This window comes from Artibeus jamaicensis, unplaced genomic scaffold (genome assembly GCF_021234435.1).
Source record: "Artibeus jamaicensis isolate MK-2021 breed Jamaican fruit bat unplaced genomic scaffold, CSHL_Jam_final contig_1132, whole genome shotgun sequence".
NCBI lineage: Eukaryota > Metazoa > Chordata > Mammalia > Chiroptera > Phyllostomidae > Artibeus > Artibeus jamaicensis.
The window spans coordinates 6,936,377-6,963,654 of NW_026521221.1; the positions used below are offsets into that span (position 1 = coordinate 6,936,377).

The window sequence follows — 27,278 nt, forward strand, 5'->3', positions numbered from 1 at the left end:
TTGCTGTTGCTCCTTTTACCTCCCAAAGCTCCCCTCCCTCTCCTGAATGGGGAATGAGGCTTTGTTCTGGGGACTTAGCATTTCTCAAGAGCCTACTATGTGCACATTCAGTGCTGGTTGGGTGAAGCCCTGTTCTGGTTCTGACGACACAAGGTGCCAAGACACAGCCCCTTCCCTCACCTCGCAGGGACCTCCCACACCTCCATGTGACTTCAGCCTGCTGTGCCCACCCACCCCGCTGACCCTGAGAGCATGCTCAGGCTTGGAAAGACACGTCTGTGGGTGTGAGACGGAGTCACAGCATTCGGTGACTAGGGGGAAGCCAGGTAAGTGTCAACGCTTGGTCCCATCCTGGAGTGGGGACGAAAGGGAGTCCGGCCTGGGCTGTCAGGCTGCCCCCCGACACACACACCACCCCGCTCCCGCAGAAAGCTCTGATTTTCCCCGCGGTGGTGGAAGAGGGTATGTGGGTGTCAAGGACTCACAAACCAGGCTCTGGTGTCTGCTGTTAATGGATGAGGGTTCCACACTCTGCCTCTGGGAAAGGTGAATTAGGAGCTGGAGTGGAGGGCGGTAGGTGCAAGGGAGAAACAGGAAAAAGAGATGCGGGTGAGGGGTTACCGAGCCAGGACCGACCTTGCTTGAAAGGAAAGGAGACGTGGCAGCCTGGGAAGTCGGAAAGATGAGGCAAGGGCGGGAGGGGCTTCTCAGCAGTCGGGGCCCTTTCGCTGGAGTCTGGGGCCCTTTCTGCAGGAAAGGGGGGGGTTGTCCTCGCTTGATTTTCGTCTGGTCTTCCCGAAGCTTTGCCCTGGGGGCAGCTGCCGCTGGCGAGGGTGGGGGTGTTCCTTGGTCCGCAGTTCTCTCCAGTGGGTGCTAGGGAGGAGGAGGAAGCGGGATGTGGAGGGGTTACGACCAGGGCGGGGGGCAAGATGATTTCTCTGGGGTGGGGTAGCAGCTGGGGGATTAGGATTCCAGGCTCGGGTCACCATGGGATACAGGCTTAGGCTCTGCAGGAGAAAAGAAAAATCCAAGAAGCCGGCAAAGAAAACCACCACCCGCCACCACCCTTGGCACCGTACCCCTCCCCCAAGGCCCCACCACTCCCCGCACCGCCTCCCCCAGCCGCCTCGTGCTGCCCCCTGCGTTGGGACGACCGACCCACGGTTCTGATTGGTCCGAGACTGGGAGGGGGAGCTGAGGGCCGGATTGGCTGGCGGGGCTAGCGCAGGGCGGGGCGGCTGATTGGCGGAGCTGGCCGAGGGGCGCTCCGCTGATTGGTTGGGGACGAGGAAGCAGGAAGGAGGGTGGCGGAGGCTCCGCTCTTGGGGAGTTTGTGGAGGAACCGCGAGCGGCGTAGCGGATCCCGGAGCCCGGCCCCCGCCGTTCGCCCGTCCGGCTGCCTGCCCCGCCCGTCCGGCCCTCGCCGTCCGCCCGCCCCGGCGCGCCCGCCCCCCCGACGGCCCCGCCCGGCCGCGGTCCCCGCTCCGCCCGCCCGGCCCCGGCCCCCAGGAGGAGGCGCTGACGCAGCAGCGTGGAGCCCGGGAATTGAGCGCCCCCGGGGGGTTCCAGCCGCCGGATTCCAGCCCTGCTGGGGCCTGCGGGCGCCCAGAGCTGCGCCGTTCGCGCCGCCGTCCCGGTGAGCTAAGGGCCGGGGTCGAGGTGGGGGGAAGGGGCGAGCGGACGGGAGGGAGCGAGCGAGGGAGGCGGACGAGTGAAGAGGAGAGGACCGACCGCCCGTCAGCGCGCCCCACCGAGCGCGCCGCCGCCCCCGCCAGCCCGGGAAGGGACGGACGGACGGACGACGCGAAGCAGGTGCGGCCGCCCGCTTGCTCGCGCCTGATCCTTCCCCGGGGTCCGGCGCCACGGTCCCGCCATCGGGGAGCGCGGCACGCCTCGAGGTGACAGCCCCCGGGGGTTGCTCGCTTCGATGGCCGGGGGCGGGGTGGGTGGCGGCCGCAGGGTAGCAGCTTGGCCGTGCGGCGGCGGCGCGGGCGTCCCGGGCCGCGGAGGGCGGGAGGACGCTGCTTGTTTCCTTGCCGCGGCGTAGCCGGCTCGCCTCCGAGTGCGCGGGCGACGCGGCCCTGGCCCCCCTCCACCGCCGCGCCCCCTCCCCCATCGCGGTCCCCGAGGCTAGGGGCCGAGGCCGGGGGCGGCGCCGCGGGATTGCCTGTTCAGGGTGGGGGGCGCCCTCCCGCGCTGGGAGCTGACCGGTTATTGCTAGATGGGGGGCAGGGGATGGGGGCTGCGCTGGGGTGGGGGGTAGTGTAGACCCGATGGGATCGGACTGAGAGGAAGGGAGGCGCCGAAGACGGAAGGGAACCGGTTCGAGAAGCGAGTGTGGGCCGCGGGAGGCCCGGCGGGGACCGTGCAGAGCGGCTGCCGAGTCCGTGGTGGGGCGGAGGGATCGAAGTTGTCAGAACGCCTCCAAGTGACAGCGGGACCCCGTGCTCTGGGCCGGGCCTGGTCCTGCCCTGCCTGCCTCGCCGCCGCTCCTCGGGCCGGGTCAGGTCGGGCTCGAGGGGCCCGCTCGGCGGTGAAGCGCCGGACAAAGGCGGCGCCGGAGCGGGCGCAGGTGGTGGCGTCGGGGAGGGGAGCGGGTCCGAGCCACCACCCGGAGGGGCGGGCGACAGGGCCGAACTCTGCCCGGGGGGTTGCGGGGGCCGGGGTGCCCTCCAACAAGAGCTGTGGCACTGGCTCACCGTTCCAGCCGCGGATCCTCGCGAGGTTCTGGGAAGAGTGAGGTCGACCTGGCCAGGATGGAGTGGCACAGGAGTAGAGGTGGGGGAGTGCAGACGGTGGGCCTGGCTGGTAACGACCAGGTCTGGACGTACCGAGGCAGGCGACAGTCTGGTGGTGAATCATTGTAGAGCCTCCTAGGAATGAGGGGTTTCAGCACGCAGTTTGCCCACGGGTAGAGGTTTAATTTCACCTGGGGCTTCTCCCAGTCACCCATTGTCGACAGTTTTAAGAGGACTGATCAGTTGTATTGGGAACTAGGAGACACCCTCCAGATGTGCGCCAGCAGTCCATTCTTAACTGCTTTTAGCACTTTTTTTTATAGCCAAAGAAGGTACCCACGTAGGGAAATGAGAAGCTCAGTTTATGAATTCAGGCAGAAATTTAATGATTAAATGAAAAAGCCTTCCAATTCTTTTCCTTTGTGCCACCTGAAGGACTTTACTTCCTGCCTTTTTCATACCCATGTCTTCCGGAAAGGGGCCCCAGAGGGACTGTATGTCCTGGAGGGACACGTTGTACTTGGTCAGCTGGAGGACACTTGGGAACCAGTGGCTTTAAGCTGTAGGTTCCTCTAAGCCCACCAGTAACCAGCTCTAAGGTAGATGCTGTTTCCTATTTGTAAACCCCCCCCCCCAGAGCTCCTGTGACCCCGAAGTGGAATAGTTGAGAACACGAAGATGTGGAGACTCGGGCTGTGTAGAATGCAGACTTTTGCTAAGAATCTGGGTTCGAGTCCCACTTCTTGTAGGTGTTGGCTAAGAGCTGCTCCCAGCTGTAGTTGGCTATAATCTCACTCTTGGGAAAGCTGCCTGTTAGCCTTGCTTAGTATGGGCACAGAGTTAATTTATGGCCACCCCCATCCTCCCCCTGTGGATCTAGACCCCAGCCTGAGTGGAGTTTGAGGCTTGTGGGAATGTGATGTATTACCTCATGCAGGAGACTAAAGTTTGTTCTGAGATTAATTTAATTGTATGTCTAAGGTTCAGAGAATGATGAAGGCCCTTGTGCCTTTTGGGGGGTTACACAGTATGTGATTTCTTTTGGTGGCAGTATAAAGGGAGTGACCTGGTCTGGCCATTGGATGTAAAGGGGAATGAATTGCCAAAACAGTGGTTTTCCTCTTGGACAGGCTCTTACCTGGCCAGGAGTCTCATGCCAGTCAGATCAAGTGATTAGGAGGGTTGTCTCAGAAGAGGTTAGCCAGTGAAGAGGTTTTCTCTTTTTTATGTCTTTCTCCCTCCTTTTTTTCTTTCTGTTGTCCTTCCGGCCTCATGTCAGGCCTGTGTTGTTGTCCTGGCCTCCCTTGTTCTCCCGCTTCCTCTGATCCTTCTGATCCAGTCCCTACACAGCTATTAGATGACTCTTCCTAAAGCACCCCTTTGCCTCGTCATTCTCCTATCCACAGACTTGCAGTGGCTCCCCTTTTCCCACAGTCTGACAGCAGACACTTCCCTCCCCCTGACTCCCCCAGTCATGCTGTGCACATTTATCTCCCTGCATCTTTGCTTTGCTGCATTCCCCAGTTTTCCCCAATGAGGAGCCCCTTGCCGCCTTCTTCTCCCGCCTGAACCCTATTCATCCTTCCTTTCCCTGTCACTCACATCACTTGAGGCCAACATTGACTGTTAAACCCCTATGCGTGTGTGTGGGTGTGAATATTCCAGGATTTCTGATAGTGTCATACACATTATTTTTGTTGCATGAATAAATGCAGTTGACTGCTTAGTTGGGTAGGAACAGAGGGGAAGCCTTCCTTTCCGCTTCCCCAGCAATGCTCGGTATGGAATACTTTGTGGTTTCCAACCTTTTCTCTCAAAGGCTTGTAGATAGGGCATGTTTGGGGTGCTTTAGTGTGGGGAGCAAATGAAAGTTAGCCGTTTCTGATATTCCGTCTCGTGAAAAGTCTGTCCTATGGGTTGCTCACATGATGTGATATAGACATGAATTACAAAAAGACTGTAATCCCATTTTACTTCTATAGCACCAGGCCATTCTTTCCACCCGGCTTTGCTGCTCTTATGCAGTTTTCCTTGTCCATGCTAAATGATTCCATATGTTTTATCTCTTCTCAATCCCAGGTGTAAATAAGAGAGAAAACGGGGTTCTGAGAACAGAAAAGAAAAAGATTCCTGGGTCTGGCCCATGGATGGGACTTTGGGGACTGGCGTTGGAAGAGGTGTTTGTAGCAGTATCACTGATGTGGGAGGCATGATCAGCCCCACACTGGACCCATCGGAAAGGAAGGCTATGATCCCAACTGTCTCAGAACTTCAGTATTTGTTCACCATCAACCCCAGACCATGAGGGAAATGGGAATGAAGAGTGGTGACTGGTTTGAGTCTAGACAGTGAAAAAATAAATTCTGCATCCATCCCCTTTCCCCCAAACCTCTCTTTTGTGCCCCAGTTTGATGATTAATGGACCAGCATTTCCCTTCCAAGCTGGAAAGCCACCCCTCACAGTTGCCATGGCAATGTAGACCGCTCCCCGTCAATTAAAAAAAAATCCCCACTACTACTCTCCTTGCTTCTACTGTAGCAGGAGACAAGCTACCTCAGAATGCAGCTCCTGGGTTCTCCCCTCAGCTGCTCAGGTCATTTTTGCTCTGTGTTCAAGAACATAGTCATTGCTGTCTTTCTGGGGTTTGCCTGTGTTTCTTCTTTGAGCAAATTGTGCCCCCTCTTAGTTCCAGCAAACCCTGAAACACTTATATGAAGAAGCAGAAAAAATAATTGTTTTTTAAATTCATCTGCCATACAAATGAAAAACCAGAAAGAGCCCTCTTCTACCTTTACTTCTGGGGTTAAAAAAAAAAATCCCATCCACACCTTCTCGGGTATGTAAGGGTATAAGCTAGAAAGCATTTTGATGTCCATAAAGGAAGTTTCAGTAAACCTAGAAGGAATTTACCCTTCCACTGTACTTCACATTGGAATTCTATGGGAATTTTCAACTTATTTATTTTCATTCCTGCCTACCTCTCCTTCTCACCATTCAGGAGCACTTGTGTGTTTTTATTTTATCTGTTCTTATTCTTCTTGGCATTGCTTTGGCAACATCTGGCCTCAGCGCCCTGTTGCAAGGTGAGTCATTAAAGAGAAAAAAAAACTTAAGGGGAAAAAGTCTCTGGAATTGAGAAGTAGCCTGTGTTGAACTAAGGCTCCCAGCCGAAGCTGCCAGGTTTATGGAGCATTATGCGGACAACCCCAACATTAAAGGACCTCCTTTTTATGAATGGGTTGTGAAGAATGTAAATAAAGCAGCATCTGTCAATGGGGAAGCATTGTACATAAGCAGTACTACCCTAGCCTAAGTATTTATGGGAATTTGCTAGCACAGCCTGGCAAGACTCACTTCCCTTGTGAACTTGCCATTGTGCTGGGGACTTCGAAGGGACAAGGAGTGTGCTTGGGTACTCAGGGCAGACCCAGCACTCCGGCTCTGCAAGTCCCTGGCCTTGACTTGATGGACCAGCTCATGGCTAGAAGTGCCTGTTAACTCAGAAAAGATGGAAGATACAGGGTATAGTCAAGAGCTTGTGATTATTGGAAGCACAAGCTCTGATGCCTGGGGTCCTGAGATTCCGCAGTTACTGACCCCTTGTGCTGCTTTGACCTCCCCAGAACAGGGGACAGAGAGGACCTGGATGATGAAATCTGGCCTGGTTTAATGGAAGGCACCTAACTGGAGTAAAACTGACTGGTTTGAATTTCAGTTCCTTTATGATTCCCCTGCCCACCTCCTGGTATGGCCACTAATGAGCAGTAAACCGGCTAACAGGGAGGAGGAGGAAGAGAGCAGTGGCAGCCGGGAGGCTGCAGACCGCTTGCCTGCTCAGGGGCAGATGAAGAGCTGCTGAGTACCAGTGGGGCCTCGGGTTTCACTGAGGGGAGGGGGATTGGTGCCCTGACTTGGGCAACTTGGTCTGGAAACTGGGGAGCAGAGGACTGAGGGTTTGGTGAGCCAGTCTCAGGGCAGTGGTGTCCAGGACTTGTGTTGTATCCCGGAAAGCATTTTCATCCAGATTCCGTATTTCCCAGTGGGGTACTCCTGCAGGGTTGGTTGGTTATTCACCTGATTCAGTGTGCCCCTCCCTCACACACACACAAGAAAAAGATAAAAAATAACACGCCCTTGAGATGCTCTGCAAGCCCAGCCCACCAAGAATAAAAGATTGGGCTTGTCTCTTAGCCTCTTTGAGATGTGAAATGGGAACTTTTCTCCAAAGAAACAAGTTATCCGAATGAAAAAGTGTCAAGTGACTCTTCTTGGTAAACAGGATGGGTGCAGACAGGAACTTGGGGTCTACATCTTCTTTCTCACGTCAGCTTTTCTAGTGGATTTGGGGGCAGAGACGAGGTGCTTCCCCTATCCTAAGTTAAGGAGAAGGGGTGTGTTGCATTTCTGCTCTTTGTGACCCTGGGGTCTCACATGGAGTGGAGCGGATGGCTCCTACTCCCGGTCCTCCCCAGAGGGGGCTTTCCATTCCTGCCAGCAGAGGAGGAGGGTGGCCCACACTCTCCAACTGCTGCTCCCTGTCCGAAATGTTTGGGGGAAATTCAGTTCGTTAATGACATTCTTTTTTAATTTTTAAGAAGATTTTATTTATTTACGTTTAGAGGGGAAGGGAAGGAGAGAGGGAGAGGAATATCAATGTATGGTTGCTTCTTGTGCATCCCCTGCTGGGACCTGGCCTGCAACCCAGGCATGTGCCCCGACTGGGAATCAACCGCAGTTGTTTGGTTCACAGGCCTGTGCTCAATCCACTGAGCTTCACCAGCCAGCGCTGTTATTAATGACATTCTTACCTGGCCAAGTGGTATGGAGATGAATTAGCAGTTTTTAGAAGATCTTCCTAGAAATCATGGGAAAAGCGTTAGGGTACTGCTTGGTGCCAGGGTGTCCTAACAAGTGTGCCAGAAGGGAAGATTTACATTTCCACTCTAGGGCTTCAGAAGTGAGGGGCATCCCCTGCTGTGTGCCTGGAGGGGTTCACCCAGTTTTAATGGAATGTAAGAAAGAATTACAGCCCTGACCAGTGTGGCTCAGTTGGCTGGGCATAGTCCTGCAGAGTGAAAGGTTGATAGTTCGATTCCTGGTGAGGGTACACGGCCTGGGTTGGGGGTTCCACCTCCTGCCTCCTCCTCAGGGCGTGTATGAGAGACAGCCAATGGATGTTTCTTTCCCTCTCTTTCTCCCGGCACCTTGTCCTCTCTCTAAAAACAAACAAAAATCATTACAAATTGATGAAATGACTATAAGACATCTTCAGAGAACATTGAAAGGGAAATTGACTTGGATTTATTTGGCCTTGAGGAGTTAGCCAAGGGGCAGTTACTATGTCCTCCAACACTGAGGCGTCTTTTTGGAGCGTGACAGATTTCAGCCTTCATTGCAGCTCTGGTGAAGGAGAGGCAGTGCGCCTGATTAAGGAAGTGTGGTTAGATGCGTGGGGACGTCTGTAGGTGACGTTCCTGGATTTACTGTAACATTGAGACGGCGTGCTTTTCTGAAGCCTTTACCCTTTTAAAAAATATATTTGATTTATCTTTAGAGGGGAAGGGAAGGAGAGAGGGAGAGAAATGTCAATGTATGGTTGCCTCTCATGCATCCCTCGCTGGGAACTGGCCCGCAACCCAGGCATGTGCCCCGACTGGGAATCGAACCACTGCTGTTTGGTTCACAGGCCCCTGCTCAATCCACTAAGTTATGCCAGCCAGGGCAGCCTTTACCCTTTTCTGGGATATAAAATGGGTTTGTTTTCAAAAGCACATGTAAAAACGTATTAGGAACTTTGAGCAGACTTTCTGATAGAAACAGTCTGTAAAATTATGTTCATGTTCCCTGGCCAGCTCACCAGTGAATGCTGTTTAATCTGAATGCATCCTCAGTTCCTCGGGTGATGAAAAATCAGGAGAAACTAGTAATGTGTTGATGCCGGTAATGAAAGCAACACAGAAAAACAGAATTGAGCATGCAAGTTGCTCTCGAGGGTCCGTCGGGACTCAGCAGCTGTCCCATGTCTCAGGGAGGGTGTACAGAAAGGTGAAACAGTTTGCCTGCCTCTACCATTGTTTTCTCCTTTTGGGGGTGAGATGATAGCTGTCCTTGTGAGGTGGTTGTGAGGATGGATGAGAGTAAATGCAATGTGCTTAGGGTGGTGCCAGGCCATAGCAAGCACTTGACGACGGGAGCCATCCTGTTAGACCAGAAGCCTCTGCAGTGGGGCAAGACTTTCCTACCCTGCACGTGTAGTGCATTTGGGGACTGGTTCTTTGCTGCTGAGTTTACCTTAATATTCGTGACATTCCCTGTCTTGATAGAAGTGTGCCTCTTGCTCTCTCTGTAATTTTTTTAAGAAGGGAAGGGAGGGAGAAAGAAAGAAACAGTGATCTGCACAAGAAAACATTGGTTGGTTGCCTCTTGCACACCCCCAACCGGGGACCTTTACCTCTTGCATGCCCCTAGAGTTGGGGACCTGGCCCACAACCCAGGCATGTGCCCTGACTGGGAAGTGAACCTATGACCCTTTGGTTTGCAGGCTGGTACTCAGTCCACTGAGCTACACAGCCAGGGCCACCCTTGCTCCCTTAATGGTTTGGGGATAAGAAGTGGAATGAGAGGATTATTTCCTGAGATACCTGGGCAAGTTGAGAGAGAGAAGAAAGGTAATGATAGTGAAAGGAGGTGTGCTGGGTAAATGTGAGTGATTTCCTGAAGTAGCCCTATTTACTGAACCATGGATTACACTGAAGAGGCACAGTGGACTCCTGAGCATGGGGCAGAGTTTGGAGGTCAGCCTCTTGTCCTGGGCTCCAAGTGATGCCGTTACCTAGGATAGAAATATTATGAGTTGGGGCAGGTGGGCAGCCAGATCTTCATTCATTCAACAAGCTCTTATTAAGCCCTATGGATGGGATTTAGTGGTAAGGAAGGCAGAACCTGCTTGTCCCCACAGAGCTTGCATCCTAATGGGGATACCACTAATCCCTTAAGGTGCCCATAACTCTGGTAGGGTCTGCCCTGTGTGGTTCTGCTCTTCCGGTGGAGCATTGGAAATGCCTAGTCTTAGGTCTTGTTCCTCAGGGCTGGTTCCTTCAGAAGGTCAAGACCTGCTGGGGAGGCTGAGGGCAGAGCTCCCATCTCTACCTGGCTGGCCACTTTCTTCTGTTCAGGATGAAATAGCACCTCCAGTCTTGGCAAGTCATCTTAGAAATCTAAGTTGTTGGTTCCTAGAGTGTCCTGGTGGTTTAACCAACACATATCCTCTGCCACTCCTGGAGACGGGCCCAGAGCAGGCTGGTGAACTGTTGTGTGGTTTGAGAGAGAGAGAGAGAGAGAGAGAGAGAGAGTGTGTGTGTGTGTGTGTGTGTGTGTGTGTTTAAGAATAGCGCATTAGAAACATGAGGTTTCTGCCTAATTCTGCTAAGGGCCTGTTGCTGAGCTTTGGGGACCCCAGCCCTATTCCTGTTTTATTTCTCCCTTGTTAATTGCCTGGAGGGAGTGAGTCCCGCTCCAGGCTCCAGGAGATTTGCTTCTGGCTTCACCTGGGCGCTGCTGAGTCTGGGTGGGAGGGCGTGAGGGAGCCTGAGCCTGGGGCTCCCTTGTCCCCAGCCTGAAACCAGTCTACATGGAGCCAGTAAGGCTGAGTCTGGCGGAAGGTGCATTTGTCTCAGCTTTTGTCTGTTGCCCCTTCCTGAATCCAAACATTTGTGAAATGTATTTCTCAGAGTGTACCGAGGGCTTTTCGGTTCCCTCGGCACACCTGGCGTGGAGGAGGCCTTCAGTGTCTGAACGGAGCCCTGGCTCAGGGGCGCCCTCTGAGGCTGCCTTGCAGCGAGAGCGCTCTCCACCAAGTTCGGAGCACTCACTCCATCACAGTCCCTGTCACTCTTTTGTCCTCTGTCTTCCTACCAGCCCAGAGCTCCAATTTCTTAGGCTTTTTTGCATTTTTTTTTCTTCAGCAGTTAGCTTAATACTGGAAGTGTAGTGGAAAAGAATGAGCTTGTATTGATCATCCTTTGTATCACAGGCACTTGCCACAGCTTCTCATTTAACTTGATCCTCATAACAACCTTGCTGTGTAGACAAGGAGAGCAAGGCTCAGAGAAGTTCAGTTTGCTGACCAAGCTCACTAGGGTTAGCAGCAGCACCAAGTGGCTTCCAGAACCATGTGAGTTTGTCCTCTGGTTGAGCCGTGGCAAGAGGCCAGCAAATGTTGGCTGACTGAGCAAAGGTCACAGAGGTGCCGTGTGCCTGGGATTGAGCCTCGGGTGCTCTGGCTTAGCTGGACTCACACCTGCAGGTCAGATCTACCCTGGGCACATAGCTGTGCACTGGGAGGAAGCCCGGGGAAGGCAGATTGTTGGAGGGAGGGGTATGTGCCTTTACTGAGAGCCGTAAAGACAAGTTTTGTACTATACCTGATTACCTTCTAATTTGTCAGGTTAGAGTTTCTTAAAGCAGAGCACTGTGGTGTGACTAAAACTCAACACTCTTCACCCACTGTCCTAGTTCAGGGGTCTGCGTGTATGTATTGACTTCTTGGTCCAAGGAGTTCTCTCTCTCTCTCTCTCTCTCTCTCAGCCCCACTACCTGGAGGGAGGACCTTGCCCTAAGGCCAGAGCACTGGCAGTTTCCAGTGAGGAGGAGACTCCACCAACTGGACTGCTACACACAGGGGTGGGCAAAAGTAGGTTTACAGTTATGAGTGCACAAAAGGTTATTCTTGTATTATATTTATTCATTTTTGTATTATTTTTCATATGAATAATTGCAAACCCACCTTCCCCACCCCTGTAGTTGTATACTTAGTTACAATTCTAATATAAAATGGGGGTTTGCGTTACTGTAATCTGAGTTAAAATTCCCTTGCCCTGACTGGTGTGGCTCAGTGGGTTGGGCGTCATTCTGCAAACCAAAAAGTTACCAGTTTGGTTTTTTTTTTTTTTTTTTTTTCTTTTTCAATTTTATTTATTTATTTTTAGAGAGAAGGGAAGGGAGGGAGAAAGGAGGAGAGAAACGTTAATGTGTGGTTGCCTCTTGAGCACCCCCTACTGGAAATCTGGCCCACATCCCAGGCGTGTGCCCCGACAGGGAATCAGACTGGCAACTCTTTGCTCCACAGGCCAGCACTCAGTCCACTGAGCCACACCAGTCAGGGCACCCAGTTTGGCTTCTGGTCAGGGCGCTTGCCTGGGTTGTGGGCCAGGTCCCTGGATGTGCAAGGGGCAGCCAGCTGGTCAGTGTTTCTCTCAAAAATTAATGTTTCTCTCCCACATTGATGCTTCTCTCCTTTCTTCCTCCCTTTTTCTCTAAAAAATAGATAAATAAGTAATTTTTAAAAGCAAACACACCCCTTTTCCCCTCCCCACTAGGATTTATGCTCCTTTACAGTTACAAGAGACTGCGTGTGGAGGTTCTGGATGCTTGGTGCAGGGCTGGGCCTGTGTGTCTCGGCTGTCCTGTTGGGGTCAGCAGAGTGGGCAGGAGTAGCCAAAGATAAGGCCAGCTGCACCCCACACCACATGTGGGGTGGGTGTGGGTCTTCCCAGCAGGGCTGCTCCGCTTTCTCAGGGCTTCTGGGAGCCCCCAGTGTGAAGTGTGAGAAGCCGGTGGTCTCACAGGCTGAGGTGGGCTTAGTGCCTCCGAGGGACAGGCTCAGCCCCTCGGGTGGCTGCCAGACCAGAGGGTCATCTATAAAACAAGTTGCGTCCAGGCAGGTCAGGCCATTTCCCTTTGGTTGGGAGGCCTATGCTTCCTGCCCACATGTTTGTAGGATCTCAACCTGATGTCAGTGAACTGAGAGCCCACAATGAGCAAGGCCGAATGGGCACCCGGGGCGAGGGCCCTGGGCCTTGAGCTCATTCTGTGCCGCCTGTCGGGGAATTGACCTTTCTGTGGGTGTCCACCAGGAAGCAGCAGTCAGATGGCAGGAACAGGCAGGACGCAAGCCCTCTGACCCCCACCCCAGGCTTTTAGCGTCTGAGGAGCTCACCTTTTGCCCCTGAGTAGAGTGTTTCCCCGCAAGTGTGGAGTGGTCGTTCAGGGTCTGTTGGGCTGTGGTTTCTGCCCCTTGCCCTCTTGCTGTGTTGTAAACTGAACCCCCCACAGTTCACCCCACGGGGGGCCCTGCGTGGGGAAAGAGCGGCATTTCCATCTTTTTCTGGGGTTGACGCTTGGGTGTTTTTGGCAGACTGGTAGCAAAGCAGAGTTGAGGTGCACTCTCGTTTTTCAGATTTCTCACAGGAAGCTGGACTCTTACCGTGGGGAACTGGGCAAGCCCACGTGTGTCTGTGGGTCTGGAAGCGGGGAGGGACCTTGGTTCCTGCCCTGGTAGACTCCCGAGCGGGGTGACTCCGTCCTCCTTCCCACCACTCTTCAGTAAGGTTCATTTGGTGTATCCTTTTTAGATGAGGAATCTGCCATTGGAGAAGTGAGTCAGTGTGAGGGGCAGAGCTGGCATTTAAATCCAGGTCTGCCCGACTCCAGGGTTCGGTTCCTTCTGCCAGCCGTGTCTCTTTACCTACCTGGCTTGATCGTAAGAGTTTCAGCAGCTTCACTTTTCCGTTTTCCCATGAGATAACTTCAACTAAAATAAAAGGAGCAGGGGCCTGTCTTCGTGCTCTTGCTTTTTTCTTCTCCGGTAAAAGATTAAAGAAATTCAGTGCTCATGAGCAAGTGGGGTGTTTTTTGTTTTTAATTTGCATGTATTGATTTTAGAGAGAGAGAAACATCAATTTGTATTTTACTTACTGATGCATTTATTAGTTGATTCTTGTAGTGCCCTGACTGGGGAGTCGAACCTACAACCTTGGTTTAGCAGGACAATGCTCTAACCAGCTGAGCTACTTGGCCAGGGTGAGAGAGTGTTATTCCTTCAGGGGACGAGGAAGGTGATTCCAGGAGAGGTTACAGAGGAGGGCAGTCACTCAGTGCCAGTTGTGTGGCTTTAGGTACAGTCAGGAGGTGCCTTGGGTCAGGGCTCTTCTTGCCTCTTACCCTGGTGACCACCTGGTCTTCCCTTACTTAAGATCCCCTTGAATAAACCAAAAAGCCTAAAAAGCAAACTTGAAAAGGCAATTGATAAGGAAAGGCAGTAGGGCAGATCCCTGAGTCTGGGGGTGGGGAATGTGGCCTGGAACTGGGTAAGTATGCGGAGGGCCAAGGCTCAGGACCTCTTCCTGCCACAGACTGACCTCTGCTTCTTGGAGAAATCTGGGCTTGACCTGCCTGTCCACGCCGTGCCCTGGTTTCCCCCTCAGCGGTGCCCACAGCCCATACTCCTCCAAACCTCTGACCCTCCCTTGCACACAACATCTTGGGTGTGCTCCACCGGGGCTGCTGGAGCTGGAGGGCAAAAGGCAAGTACTCCCTCCCTGCCTGTTTCTGCGCTGATGAGTTCCCCCAGCCCTGGGCAGCGCTGAGGCCCAGGCCCTGCCTTGACACTCTGCTTGGGCCGCTCTCTCCCTTGATTTTTAGCCCCCACGTTCCCCTGGGCTGAATGGCCCGTTGGCTGTCTTTAGAGTTAAAGTACACCTGTGATTTGGGATTCACCGTGTGGTTTGCTAGTCTTCGGCTTAGAGAAACCACCAGCAGCAGCTGTCCTTCATGGCAGCTGGCAGCAGTCAGACTGCTTTTCCTCGGTGAGAGCTTGCTTGACATGCTCTGGGTGAGTGGTGATGTGCCCTGGGGAGTCCCTCCCAGGAACCTGGTCCCCAGCGGGCCTGGACTGCACGTGCCTGAGAAGACAAGGCTTCCCAGAGAGGAGGAGGGTAATGCTGCGAGAACGCAGCCACCCTCGTCCCCAGCAGTGGTAGAAGTTCCTGGCTGTGTAAGTAGCAGGTGCAGGACAGCAGGAGGATTGGCAGGGCTGGAATGGGAACCAAGCCCACCCTTTCCAGGGTCTTCTTTCCCTGAGGAGCTGGGTCGCCCCCTGCAGCACCCCCTCTACCCAGCTCCACCCACAGAGGATGTGTGGGGAGGGGAGCTGCTGCCCAGTTCCTCACCGGTCTGGCTCTCCTCAGTTTGGAGTGTAGCAAGGCAGGCAGCAGAGATCCCAGCCTCTTCTCGGGATGGTGAGTGACATTGCAGCCTTAGGCACCGCTTGGAAGCTAAGAGTTGTTTCTCAGTGTGCTTTTGACAGCCTTGGGTGCTTTCAGTGGGTGACGGGATTTGGCAGAGTCATAGGAGGCTAGCAGGAGGCTCTTAGGCTTGATTTGGAAATGTGACTTACACTCTGATTTAGAGGCTTCCCTGGTAGCCAGCCAGATAGTCAGTCCATCGGTGGAGGGAAGGACAGATGGACATGACGGTGGGTGTCCCTGAGGGACTGGAGGTGAAGAGAGGGATTCTTAGGGGAACACACTTCCAGGTTCTGGGGACGTGCTCCTGAAAGTGGAAGGCTCCTTGCCCTACCTTTCCCTGTCTGGGACTTTTTGCATGTTCAAGGTAAAGACTGAGTGGGGAGAAAGTGTCCCAGAATCCCATCTGCCCAGGCAGCCAGCAAACTGTGGGGGAGTGTGGGCAAGACGTAGGGGCAGATCAGTCACCCTTGGCTCAGAACTCTTTTGCTCTTTGGCTTTCCAGGCTTCAAAGTGCCCTCCTGTGCTCCCATTATTTCCCATCCACCCCGTCCTTGCTCTTTACTCAGCTGTGTCCTTAAAGGCCACAAGCCCCGGTGACTTCAGCCTTGGCCCTTAGCCATTCCCAGACCTGGCTTCTCCGGTAACTTGGGGTCTGTGGAGGGGCTTTGGCCCCTGCTCTGCTGTGTGGTCCGTTCACTGCCCTCCATCTCCGGGCCCTCCGGGGGTGAGAGAGCCTGGGCCCAGGCTTTCCTAGGAACTACAGATGTGGTTCTCCTTGTTGCTGCTCCGCCACCTCTGGCACAGGGGTGCCCTGCATTTGAGAAAGGGCCTGTGGGTTGATTTTGAGAGTGAAAGGATGCATTGCTACCCAGCACGCCAGGCAAACTGGGGTGAGTGGTCACCCTGGTTAGAAGCCGAGTCTAAGGAAGCCTAGCAGATGCCTGGGGTTTTTTAGGATCTCTCCTGTCTGTGGTTCAGGAATGAATGGATTTGCCTTCTGTGACTGTCATGCCCTGGGATCTGGTCTTTGGGCAGGGGCAGGTCTCCACACTGAGGCCAGGGCAACTCCTGGCATGCTGCCCCCTTTTTCCAGTTTTCCAAGTCCTTTCTCAGGGGTGAGGAACACCCATGCTGCCTTCAGCCTGGTTTTCTTCAGTCTCAACCAGTGGAGCATGTCTCAGGAGAGAAAGTATACTCAGTGAGCCCATCCACCAGCCCAAGGCCACTGGAGCAAGCTGGGAAGGGCTCCAGAGAACACTCAGATCTGGGACTTCGAGGGTTAAGTCTGGCCGAGCAGGAGGGCGTGTGTGTGTGTGTGTGTGTGTAAAAACGATAGCAGTAGGAAAATACAGCTTGAAAGCCAGGGTTGGGGAGGGGGTCCCAGGGTGCCAGGAAGGCAGAGCCTTGCTGGCACCTTACTTGACAGCACCTCGTTTTGGATTGTGGAGTTAGGTGAGGAGCTCAGTGGTCTCTGACCACCGACCGCCACTCTCCTGTTCTTCATTGTCTTGGCCAAGCTTCTAGTGAACCCCCAGTTCTGGCATCTCATTCAGAATGAGGTCCAGTTGTCCAGGTATGTTGTGGGGTGGGGGGGCAGTATTTGACAAGCTAAGTTAGGGGATGATGCCTCCTTGAGGTCATTTTCTGTCGGGGGCTCTGGGTGTCCTGGCACTTCCCCATCCTTCTTCCTGCCTGGAGGCTTGCCTACCAGGTGGGAGACCTGAGGACTAGGGCGCGACCAGGAGGAAGCTTTGGATAGCCCCCTGCAACCCCCTCACCCCCCTACCCCTGCCCCGAGTTAGCCTTCTCTTGACACTTTCTTTTCCTAACTCTTAGTGACTAAGCGGGGTGAGGGGGGTTGGTTAAAGATGTACCACACCTGTGTGTGGTCTGGGTTTCCTACCCAGAAATGCTGGCCCTGGCTTTACCAACGTCCCTTCCACAGGCACTGGCACTGTTTAGGCTGCCCTTCCCTGGAATCTCCTGAATCAAGGTGGGTCTGGCTCCTAGGGTCAGCTGTGGCCTCCCCTGGCCACCAGTTTCTCACAGTCAGGCCTTCGCCCTTCCTGAGCTTTTCCAGCTACATCCAGGTTGCAACTGTCTTGCCACGCGAGCTCAGCAGGGCGTCCTCCAAGGCTGGACTTTGCCTCCTCCAGGCCCAGCAGGCAGGTTCCTCCTCGTACCTCTTCATTGTCCAGCTCCTTATCGTTCTGTGGCCAACCTCAGAGGCCCCGCACGGGGGAGGGGCTGGCAATATTGGGTTGGCCAAAAAGTTTATTTAGGTTTTTCTGCAAAATAAAAGACATATTTCTTTTTCATTTTCACCAGTAACTTAATTGATTTGGGTATTTTGAGTATGTTATCTCTCTCCTCCCGTGTGGTATAACTTTAATTGTTCTCAGTTAATGTGTCAGTTTGATCACTCTCGGCTTCAGCTGGTCTGCCCAACCATGGAGCCTCCTCCAGCGAGAAATCTGCAGCACGAAACTTTGCAGACCACTTTGACGCGTTGGGTCAGTTAGCACCTTCTCCATACACTGCACAAATCTTTTTTTTGCGTTCCTGTTACATTTTTACCTTTCTTGAAATAATAAACCATAATGTGCCAAAAATGTTGCTCCCCCCCATCATCAGTATTAAAATGACTACACATAAATTCACCAATTTCCATGTTGTTTTTAAATGCACACTGATATGACAGTTGTCATAGTACAACCTAACAAAATTGTTTTGAATGAAGGTAGAGACAACTAAGTATTACTAGAGCCATCTTAGGCGGGGGGGGGCGGGCAAACTTTTTGGCCAACATGTTTTTGAAGAAGTAGATGGGCTCCCACTTCCCAAGCCCCTGTCCTGCCTGGTGTCTTCAGATCCTCCTTCTGGCCCAAGATGAGTATCTGGTTGGAGAAAAACAGTCCAAGAGAACCACCTTTGCCCCTGGCTCCTTCTGTCTTCTGACCCTGGGGCCTGTATTGCTCTGTAGCCTCTTTAGGGGCTTTCTTCAAAGGATCCTAGGCTGAAAGAATGGGGCAACCGTTTCTTGCAGAGCCACTGGTAGCCTGACCTCACTGGACCTTTGCACTCTGGAAGAGGGGTCCCCTGAAAATCCAGGCTGGAGATGGGGTGAGGGTAGGACAGGGTTACTGTAGCTGGGGCTAGATGGGACTGTAGGTGGCGGAAAGGTGGCAGGGCAGGCCAGGGTGGGCTTCTCTCATTGCCTGCCTTCTGTCCTGCAGGTTGGAGGTACTCCATGACACACACTCGGAGGAAGTCCCTTCCCATGCTTAGTTCGGGCCCCATTGGCCGCCGGGAGCCCCTGCAGATGGAAGGCAGCAATATGGAGCAGGGGGCGGAGGGTGTGGAGCCTGAGAGCCCAGGGCATCTGACAGGACGTCGTAAGAACTACCCGCTGCGTAAGCGTCCCTTGGTTCCTGAGAAGCCCAAGGCCTGCAAAGTGATGCTGACCCGCCTGGAGAATGTGGCTGGTCCACGGAGTGCAGATGAAGCTGATGAGCTGCCCCCTGACCTGCCCAAGCCCCCCAGCCCGGCCCCATCCAGTGAGGACACTGGCCTCGCCCAGCCCCGCAAGCGGCGCCTGGCCTCCCTCAATGCCGAGGCCCTCAATAACCTGCTGCTGGAGCGGGACGACACCAGCAGCCTGGCAGGCAGCCGCCGCAGTCGAGGAGGAGACCCTCACCACAGCCGGGACCGTGACAGGGCCACAGGAGGCTGGTCTTCCTCCAAGAAGCGGCCCAAGCTGGGGGACTTCAGTGGAGGAAGTCGGGATCTGTCCCCAGAGCCAGCACCAGATGAAGGTGCCCGCCGAGAGGGCGACCCAGCTCCCAAGAGGCTGGCCAGCCTGAACGCAGCTGCCTTCCTAAAGCTGAGCCAGGAGCGGGAGCTACCCCTGCGACCACCTCGTGCTCACCCAGAAGCAGATGGTCGCTCCACTGAGCCACCCACACTGAAGGCCCTGAGGCCAAAATGGGCCAAAGTCAATGGCAAGAACTATCCCAAGGCCCGGCAAGGGATCAGTTCTGGGGAGGCAGCAAACTCACCCAGCTGGCAAGAGTGTCCTGAGGAGCCATGGTTATCTGCCACCCCTCGAAGGCCGGCCAGCCAGCTACCTTACCAGCCCCTGAGCCAGGGTCTGGAGAGCCCCTTAGGGCTGCGTCCCCACCTGCCCCTGCTGATGGGTGGGCAGGCAGCCCTGAAGCCAGAGCCCGGGCGCCCAGGAGAAGAGTCGCCTGCCCCGAAGCAGGAACTGCACCAGCCCTCTTTCCCTACACCCCAGCTATCCCCGCTACCGATGCCTGGCAACCCTGCCGACTACAGTGGCCTGTGTGGTCGGCCTGAGCTCACTGCGCTAGGCAGCTTCTACCTGTATTGCAGCCAAGATGGGCTGCAGTGTGGGGGCTACTCCCCCTGCCCCATGCTCCCTGAGGGCAAGCTGTCCCCAGTGGCTGCACCCACGGAGGGGCTCCTCTTGGCCCCGAGATCAGTGCCTGCAGGCACCCCTTTCCAGCACCCTCCCTGGGGCTCTCACTACTGCTCCAGCGAGGACGCCGAAGTGAATGGCTATAGCATCTGTGAAATGTTGCCCCCTGCTCTTACCCACATTGGCACTACCTGTGGCGGCTGCTCCTACAAAATGCCTTTTGCAGCAGGTAAGCCTTCCCGGGCATAGGACGTACAGGGCACAGGTGGCAAGCACAAGGCCTGCGGGCCGAGCCTGGGCCTTCGCTTTATTTTATCTCGCCCGGCACCTTGTTTCTGCCTGGCGGCAACACTGAGCTCTCGCTTCACTGTTAAGGAGTAGTTACATTTACACAGTCCTAAAATTACATTCGTCCCTTTGAAGACGACCACGAGACTGATGTGGCCTCAGTGAAAATGAGTTTGACACCCCTGTACTAGGGAGTCTCCTAGGAGGGCGGGTTGTGAGGTTCTCAGGGGTCGAGCTACTGCATGGGAAGTAGGGGACTTGGAAAGGGGAGGGTTTCCCTTCTTTTGCACCCCACTCCTAGGAGCAGTCCTGGGAAGGGGCCCATGTTTAGCTTTTAGTAGCCCTACTCTGTCCCCACTATCTGTGGAGATTCCTTGGCCTGGCATTTTGCTGGTGATGGTGGAGGGGGGTTGGAAGGGCTTCTTTTCCTTCCCCATTGGGATTTCCAGTCTTAGACTCTGAGTTGCAAGTTACTGAAATTAGGGCTTGTGCCAGGTGGTCCCCATGTCCCTTCTGCTCTCTTCAAAGAAACCTGGAATGTCTTCCTTTCCAGGAGCCCAGACCATCTGCATGCCAGACAGCTTCAGCATTTGGGGTGTGTGTGTGTGGGGGGGTACCAGGCCTAGTAGATGGTGCCAGCTGCAGTAAAACATCTTCACCCCACTGTACAGGCTTTGAAAGAAAAAAGTGCCTCAATTTAGCACCACCTTGCTAGGGGTGGGCACACCCCCAAAACAGGCAGAGTGCCCTGGCACAGACCCGGCACTCTTGAGGCCTGTGGCTTTGGTGTCTGCCTTCCTGGCAAGACCCAGACACCTGAGAGGCTTACGATGCAGCTGATGAGACACCCCCACAGTGATCTCCCCCTCCCCACCCCCCATTGGCAGGAGGGTCCTCGCGTGCCTCTCCAAGCTCCCTTTCTGGCTCCTGGGTGGAAACAGGGTGACCAGAGCCATCCCGCCTGGCGAGTCTGCCCTGCCGCTGATAAAGCGAGAGGCCAGGTCTTCCCAGGGCTCTCCCCTCCCCCACAGCCTTTCTTGTAGGGTCTATAAAACAACTTTATAGACCAGTTGACTCTGTCCAGACTGGTTGTTTCAGATTTTGGCATGAGTTGGGACTCTGAGAAATGAGAACAGGCTTTTTCTTTGGCTTTTCCTTCTCTTTTGTACCACTTTGCAAGTCTAGATGTCTAACTGTGGTCCCCAAGGCCCTTACCCCCCTGCCCTGGGACACCAGTGCGCACCATGTGCCAGGCACTGCCCTGAAGCACGTTGCAGATGGGAGGCCACGTGGCATGTAATCGGGCAGAGGTTGTGTGGCCAGACTTAGAGTGAAATGTTCTCCCTCACTTCCTTAGCATGTGAGCATGGAACAAACCAGTTACTACTTGATGTCTTAGTTTTCTTAATCGTAAGGTTGGAATAATGGTAGCTGCTTCGTAGGGTTGTTGTAAGGGTAAGTTAGTACATTGATAAGAGAAACACGTAGGACACTACATGTCATTTGCAACTACTACTTCTGTTGCAAGGCACTGAGAGGTAAAGTGGCTTCCTGAGGTCACACAACTGGTGCGAGGCAGGTCTGGGATTCCTATTCTGGGCCAGTTCCAGCTCCCCTGCTCCTGAGCACCGAGGAAGCCTCAGAGAAGATGAAGTCAGAGCTAGAGAAGCTGTTTCCATTACTCACCACCCTTTTCTTGCTTCAGGCTAGAAGGGCAGGTGGGGATGTCTGTGAGTCTCCAAGGTCAGGAAACACCCTTGCTCCACCAGTCATTCTGACAGTGCACCTTACCTTAAAGGCCCCTGACCAAGTCTGTCACTTCAGTGGCTTTGGGTTCACACTCAGAATTAAGACAGGAGCAGGCTCTGAAAGCAAAGAGGCCAGGGTGAGGTTACTGCTTGTCCTTACCTGTCCCGACCCCTTTCTCCTTTCCCCAGAAGGCTGCAGGTCCCTGGGCCAGTTGGAATTTCCTCTTCCCGAAGCTGGTCACCCTGCCTCACCTGCCCACCCCCTCCTGGGATGCCCTGTGCCCAGCGTGCCACCTGCAGCAGAGCCCGTCCCTCATCTCCAGACGCCCACCTCGGAGCCCCAGACAGTAGCCCGTGCTTGTCCTCAGAGCGCCAAGCCTCCTAGCGGCTCCAAGTCAGGTCTGCGCACGGGCTCCAGCTGTAGGCACACTGTGAGGAGCAAGGCTGCCCGCAGGCCCAGCCACCCCAAGCAGTCACGTGTCCAGCGCCCACGTCCTCGCCGCCGTCGCCGCCGCCGCACTAATGGCTGGGTGCCTGTTGGGGCTGCCTGTGAGAAGGCTGTCTATGTCTTGGTGAGTGCCAGGTCTCAGCCAGTGGGGAGAAGCGAGGGTGGCTTTGGGGACACAGGACCTGCAGTGAGGTGGGTCCCGGGAACCCTGGCTTTAGCTACTCTGAAAGGTGGTGAAGGGCCCAGGAGTCAGCCACACTAGCCCAGTGTGCTCCACTGCCCCTACTGATCCCGTGCTGTGCGCCTCAGGGAGGTCGGGGGTCCACACAGACCACCTGGTGGCTGCCGTCTCTGTCACTGACTCTCAGGGAAGTTATCTGAAGTGTCTCCATCCCTTAGCCCCGCTCACACTGCCCCCTCTATTCTGGATTTTAAAATGTAGGACTTTTCACAGAGGCTTTTTAGATGAGAATGTGTAGGGAAACTTCGGAAAGGCAGAGGGGGTCGGTGATACTGGAACGTCTGGGGTGAGGAAAAGAACATAGACTAAAATTTATTGAGCACTTCTTAGGTGCCAGACCCGAGCTGAGCACTTTGCATGTATTATCCGCTTTCAACCTCACGACTACCCTGTGAGGTACGTACTCCACGTTCCTATGATTGTCCTCATTTCACAGATGGGGAAACTGAGGCTCAGCAGTAGATTAAGTAATTTGCCCAGCGCTACACCACTTGCACTGGTGGTTGAAGGGTCAAACCCAGACTGTCCCGCTTTCCTAGCCCTGTTCCCATCTCTTATCCTTTATCCGGCCACGGGGACGCCTCCTGCCCCTGCACCCAGGCTTCAGGAGGAGGGGCAGCCTGCAGACTACTTCCGCAGATCCTCGTCCTTGGCGCCTTGACTGTCCACCCCTGAGGAAGGCGTAGAGGGGACGTCATTTGCTCCCTCCCTCCTTCACTCTGCGTACAGTCCCACAAGCCTGTTTGTGTCACTGGTTTGTTACACAGGATGAACCTGAGCCAGCCATTCGAAAAAGCTACCAGGCGGTCGAGCGCCACGGAGAGACCATTCGAGTCCGGGACACTGTCCTCCTCAAGTCAGGCCCGCGGAAGACGTCTACACCTTATGTGGCCAAAATCTCAGCCCTCTGGGAGAACCCCGAATCAGGTAGCCCCGGCCTGCAGGTAGACCTGGCGGCGGTATTCCCCATTCTCACACAGCCCGCCTTCCATTCAGCAGGGTGTGTTGCAGACAACCTTGTGGCTTCAGTTGGGTCAGTCTGTTAACCTTTCCGGCCATCAGAACCCGGGCACTTATCTGTCGCCCTTCCTCACTTGTCATTGCCCCCCAACCCCCTTCTCCCTTCATGCCTAATGGCATTCCAGGTCACTTGAATGCCAGGCTTGGCCTGAGGCGTAGGACAAAGGTGGCTAGAACCTGCAGGATTGGCCCAGCCTTGAAGTTGGATGAGCCTCCAGGGCGAGTGGCCAGCCTGCATGCCTTGTCTGAGGAAATCTGGTGTTGCCGGCTCAAGCCATGACTACTTCTCTTGTCCCCCAGGAGAGTTGATGATGAGCCTCCTGTGGTATTACAGACCAGAGCACTTACAGGGAGGCCGCAGTCCCAGCATGCATGAGGTGAGCCACTGGGCAGACAGGATGGGGAAGGCAGGAGAGGCAGAGGGAGAAGCTATAGCACAAGAAGGTGGAATGGGGAGGGCAGACGTGGGTAGTCAGGTCCCTAGAACCCCGGGGAAGGGCCCCCATTTCAGTCTTTTTTCTTAGCACTGCTCCAATTCACGTTTCAAAGGGAATAGTAACCTTTATCTAGAAAGGGAGCCCTTGCAGGCAGGGTTGCCAGAATGTGCCCTGCTGTAGACAAGAAAGGGGAAGTGAAGCGGTACACCTAGCCCCCTTTGCTGCTGTCTGCAGCATGAGAGGGAGGGCCAGATCTGCTCCTGACACACCTTAGCCCCAGACCCAGAGGTGTGCGAGGAGCGGTGCCCTCTGGGTGCAGTCTCCCCCATCTGGGTCTGCTTTCACTGTGCTCCCCTCTGGGGCTTTTCAGGAAGATGTGCACCAACTCCCCTCTGCTCTTCTGGCTGGCAGTGGGGGTTAGGAAGCTTAATGACAGGCTGGAGGAGGCACTTGGCTTCTCCAGAGCATCATAGAATCTGGGAGGGATGCCCTGAGCTGCCAGGTGAGATCCAGTTGGGATCAAATTCCAGGGGAGCATCCTAGCTTTCTGGGCACTAGCTAGAGTGATCTCAGGTCAGGAGTCTTAGCACAGGAGTTAGGGTTACTGTCCAGCTTTCCCTGGAGTTAGGTGTTCCCAAGCCTGGTAACTGATCTCATCCTGTCTCCCCGTGAGCCTTTGCAGAATGAAGTCTTTGCATCAAGACATCAGGACCAGAACAGCGTGGCCTGCATCGAGGAGAAGTGCTATGTGCTGACCTTTGCAGAGTACTGCAGGTGGGTGGCGCCCTGTGTCTCTGACCATCCTCCGCAGGGCTGTTGGGGGCTGCCTGTGATCCCCAGGGGATCTCACTGGGCCTGACCTCCCAGAGTTTTTTCTTTACAACCCACTTCCACCATCTGATGTTTTTAGAAGAAAAAAACCTGTTGCCTGTCTGAGGGAGAGTGGTTGGACAGAATTGGGGGTGGTTATTGTACTGCGCTCAGAGAACTCGAAGGGGAGTTGGCAGGTGTTCGTGAGGGAGGCCCTGGCAGGTGTGGTTTCCCAGTGACAGAGAAGGCGAAGCCCCTGACAGGGATGGAGGTGGCACCAGGCCTTGCCCAGGTTAGAGGCACTTCCCAGCTCTCTGAACAGGGTGGGGAAGGAATTGGTCCTCCTGCAAAGGTGGCTTTGATGAAGACAGTGAATGGTGTGTTGCTGCAGATTCTGTGCCATGGCCAAGCGCCGAGGTGAGGGACTTCCCAGCCGGAAGACAGCACTGGTGCCCCCCTCCGCGGACTACTCCACCCCGCCACACCGCACAGTGCCGGAGGACACAGACCCTGAGCTGGTGTTTCTTTGCCGCCATGTCTATGACTTCCGCCATGGCCGCATCCTCAAAAACCCCCAATAGCCTCCTCCCGCCCACACTGGGGCTGCCCACAGGCAAGTGGGGCTTGGGGCAGGGGGCACTGCTTGAAGCACAGCACTTGGTTAAGGGGCCACAGGGGCCTGAGGTTGTTGGCCTGTGGTTCTCTAGGGGGGAGGGCAGGGGCCCCTGTGGGTTTTGGGTCTTACGGGAGGGAAGGGGGAGGCCAGGGTATAAGACAAGCATCGGAGCCCTCGGCATGGCCCAGGGTCCCACTCTGGCCCCCGGGCAGAGACTCCTAAAGAAGCAGTGTTCCCTGAGGCTGGGCCAAGCCTGAGGGACATTGAGCCCTAGGGGGAGGGGGAGGTCCTTCAGGAACCAGGCCCAACAGGGCTTTCTTTACCCTCCCCTGGGCCCTTCAAGGGGTAGCAGGAGCCAGCTTTACCTCACCCACTGTGACCCGCTGCTTCCCCGTCGCCTGGGACCAGCCTCTTTCTGATTCTAGCACAGCTCCCAGCTCATTCCTTTGAAGCAGAGAGAGCCAGAGTCTGGCTTCCAGAGCATCGACTTCCTCTTCCTGGATTCAGGGCCTTCCCCTGGCTCTCCTCCTTGCCCCTGCAGTCGCCCCTGGTGCTGGGACAAGTTACCGGGCCCTCACAGTCATGGGTGTCAGCTTCCTGTTCACCTCCTGGTGAGGGGCCACCCAGCAGGTCTGGCTTCCCTGAAGTTAACTGATCAGTATGGGGTTTGTCATGTCTGGGAGGGCAAAAGGGAGCTGGGGGGGCAGGGGGCAAGGAAAATTGCTACCTGATTTATTGAAGACTTTTCCTCTTGCCTTATACTTGGAGGTTCTAGGAAACCTCTTGCAGAACTACACACATGACTCTTCAAGCCACACCCACCTGAAATCAAACCAAAGGAGTGCTGTGGCCCCCCCCTTGCCCTGCCACCCCTTGCCCTAGTCTTTTGTAGATTGCACTAATTTACATCCCAGCGAGAAACAACACTGTACCAGTCCGCAGACCTGCTGAGCTGCAGCCACTAGCTGCAGGAGCTAAGGACCGAATTTTGTTTATTCTTGTTGCCCAGGGTCCCTGTTCTCACCCTGCTCCCCAGAGTAGATTAGGAGACTCAGCCCTCTGTTGTCCTTGCCAGGACTAGGACCTGGCCCTGGGGCTCTCTGTGAGGGGGCTGGAGCAGCCTGGTTCTTTCCTATTTGTACCAAAGAGGAGCATGGTGGAGAGCAGGAGAGGAGCCCTGTGTGGCTCGGGCCTGGTGCTGGGAACCTGCTTGTGAGCACACCCCTGGGGGCAGGAGTCAAGGAAGGCAGCGCTGTGTCCTCCTTCCCCAGGCAAGGGCAGACCCGGACCCAGCAGGCCGATAAGGGGGCACTGGGTGAGGACAGGTAGGGAGGGTCTGGAGAAGGGGGTGGAAGTGAATACTGAGGGCACTCCCAGCAACCCCAGCCCTTGGCGGCCCCTGAGAACACTGGGCCACTCCTGCTCCGTCATCGAAGTGGGAGAGGCCTGGAGGCTTCAGAGGTGAATTTACACAGTGAATGCCCAAGCCCAAACCTGAAGAGAAGGGACTCAGGTTCCCTTCTGTGGAATAAGCTGTTTGGAGGAAGGCATCAGTCCAGAGGACTCTGCAGTAGGAGAAGTTGGCAAAATAGGGGCTCCGAAGAGCCAGCCGTGGAGCCTGCTGGTTCCCAGGGTGCTGGGCCCTTGCCACCTGGGAGGCCGGCCCCACCCAGCAGGAGAGATCAAGGCCCCTCCGCCCAGGTCTGCTGCCCAGAACTTAAATGCTTTTGAAATCTCTTAGATGTGGAAATATTTTTTCGAACCTGAAAATGGAGCTGGTAGAATTTCGATGGAAGCATAATTCATGTAAAATATATTTTAGTTGATAATTTTGTAAAATGCACTTTTTGTGTGTGTCGACCCTGGTTTCTCAGATCTGTATTTCAGTGTTTACAAGGGAGGGAGGACCCTTTCCTTACCTCCCTTTTGACAGAGATTAGAAGTACTTCTTTAAGAAAAAAAAATAAATTTGAGAAATTGTATTGATTTAGAAAAGAATCATTTCCTGCGTGTCCTGTCGACTTTTTGTGTGTGGTTGTGGAGGGGCTCACTTTAGTTTGGGGGTCTCAACCCTTGCAGCACCGGGCTCACTAAAGCCAGTGAGCGGAGAACAGGAGAGTAGGGGAAAGCAGAGGGAGACAGAGGGAACAGGTGTCAGCGGTAGCCAGAGCCACCTACCTGGACTGAAACCCTTCGGTTGCCAGCCCTCACCTGGCTGGCGATCTGGTGGGAACTGGTCCCCAAATAGGTGCACAACGAAGTTAGCACCTCATCACCTTGGGTCGTGCCCTTGGGAAGCTGGCCTGCAGAAACTGGCCTGCAGCCCCAGTGTCTCACAACCGGCACTCTTTGCTGAGAGAATGGAGGCTCATCCTATGTGCTCTCTCGAATTGCTGGGGTTGGGGGG

At 54.7% G+C, this 27,278-nt stretch overlaps 1 protein-coding gene across 5 annotated transcripts; it reads left to right on the top strand.

Annotated features, from left to right (window-relative positions):
- Nucleotides 1-305: 305 nt before the first annotated feature.
- On the top strand, nt 306-26,853 carry BAHD1 (bromo adjacent homology domain containing 1). 5 transcript variants are annotated; one of them, XM_053665608.1, is made up of 8 exons: nt 1,656-1,812; nt 18,062-19,492; nt 21,489-21,871; nt 22,756-22,915; nt 23,309-23,385; nt 24,119-24,219; nt 24,647-24,868; nt 25,215-26,853. In XM_053665608.1, the coding sequence occupies exons 2-7, from the start codon at nt 18,076-18,078 to the stop codon at nt 24,834-24,836; spliced, it is 2,328 nt and encodes a 775-aa protein (XP_053521583.1). In that variant the 5' UTR covers nt 1,656-1,812; nt 18,062-18,075; the 3' UTR covers nt 24,837-24,868; nt 25,215-26,853. The 5 variants fall into 5 exon arrangements, with proteins under 5 accessions (XP_053521577.1, XP_037017631.2, XP_053521583.1 ...); XM_053665602.1 differs by lacking the exon at nt 1,656-1,812 and adding an exon at nt 306-326 and having other exon boundaries at nt 24,647-26,853; XM_037161736.2 differs by lacking the exon at nt 1,656-1,812 and adding an exon at nt 1,296-1,636 and having other exon boundaries at nt 24,647-26,853.
- The last annotated feature ends 425 nt before the right edge of the window (nt 26,854-27,278 follow it).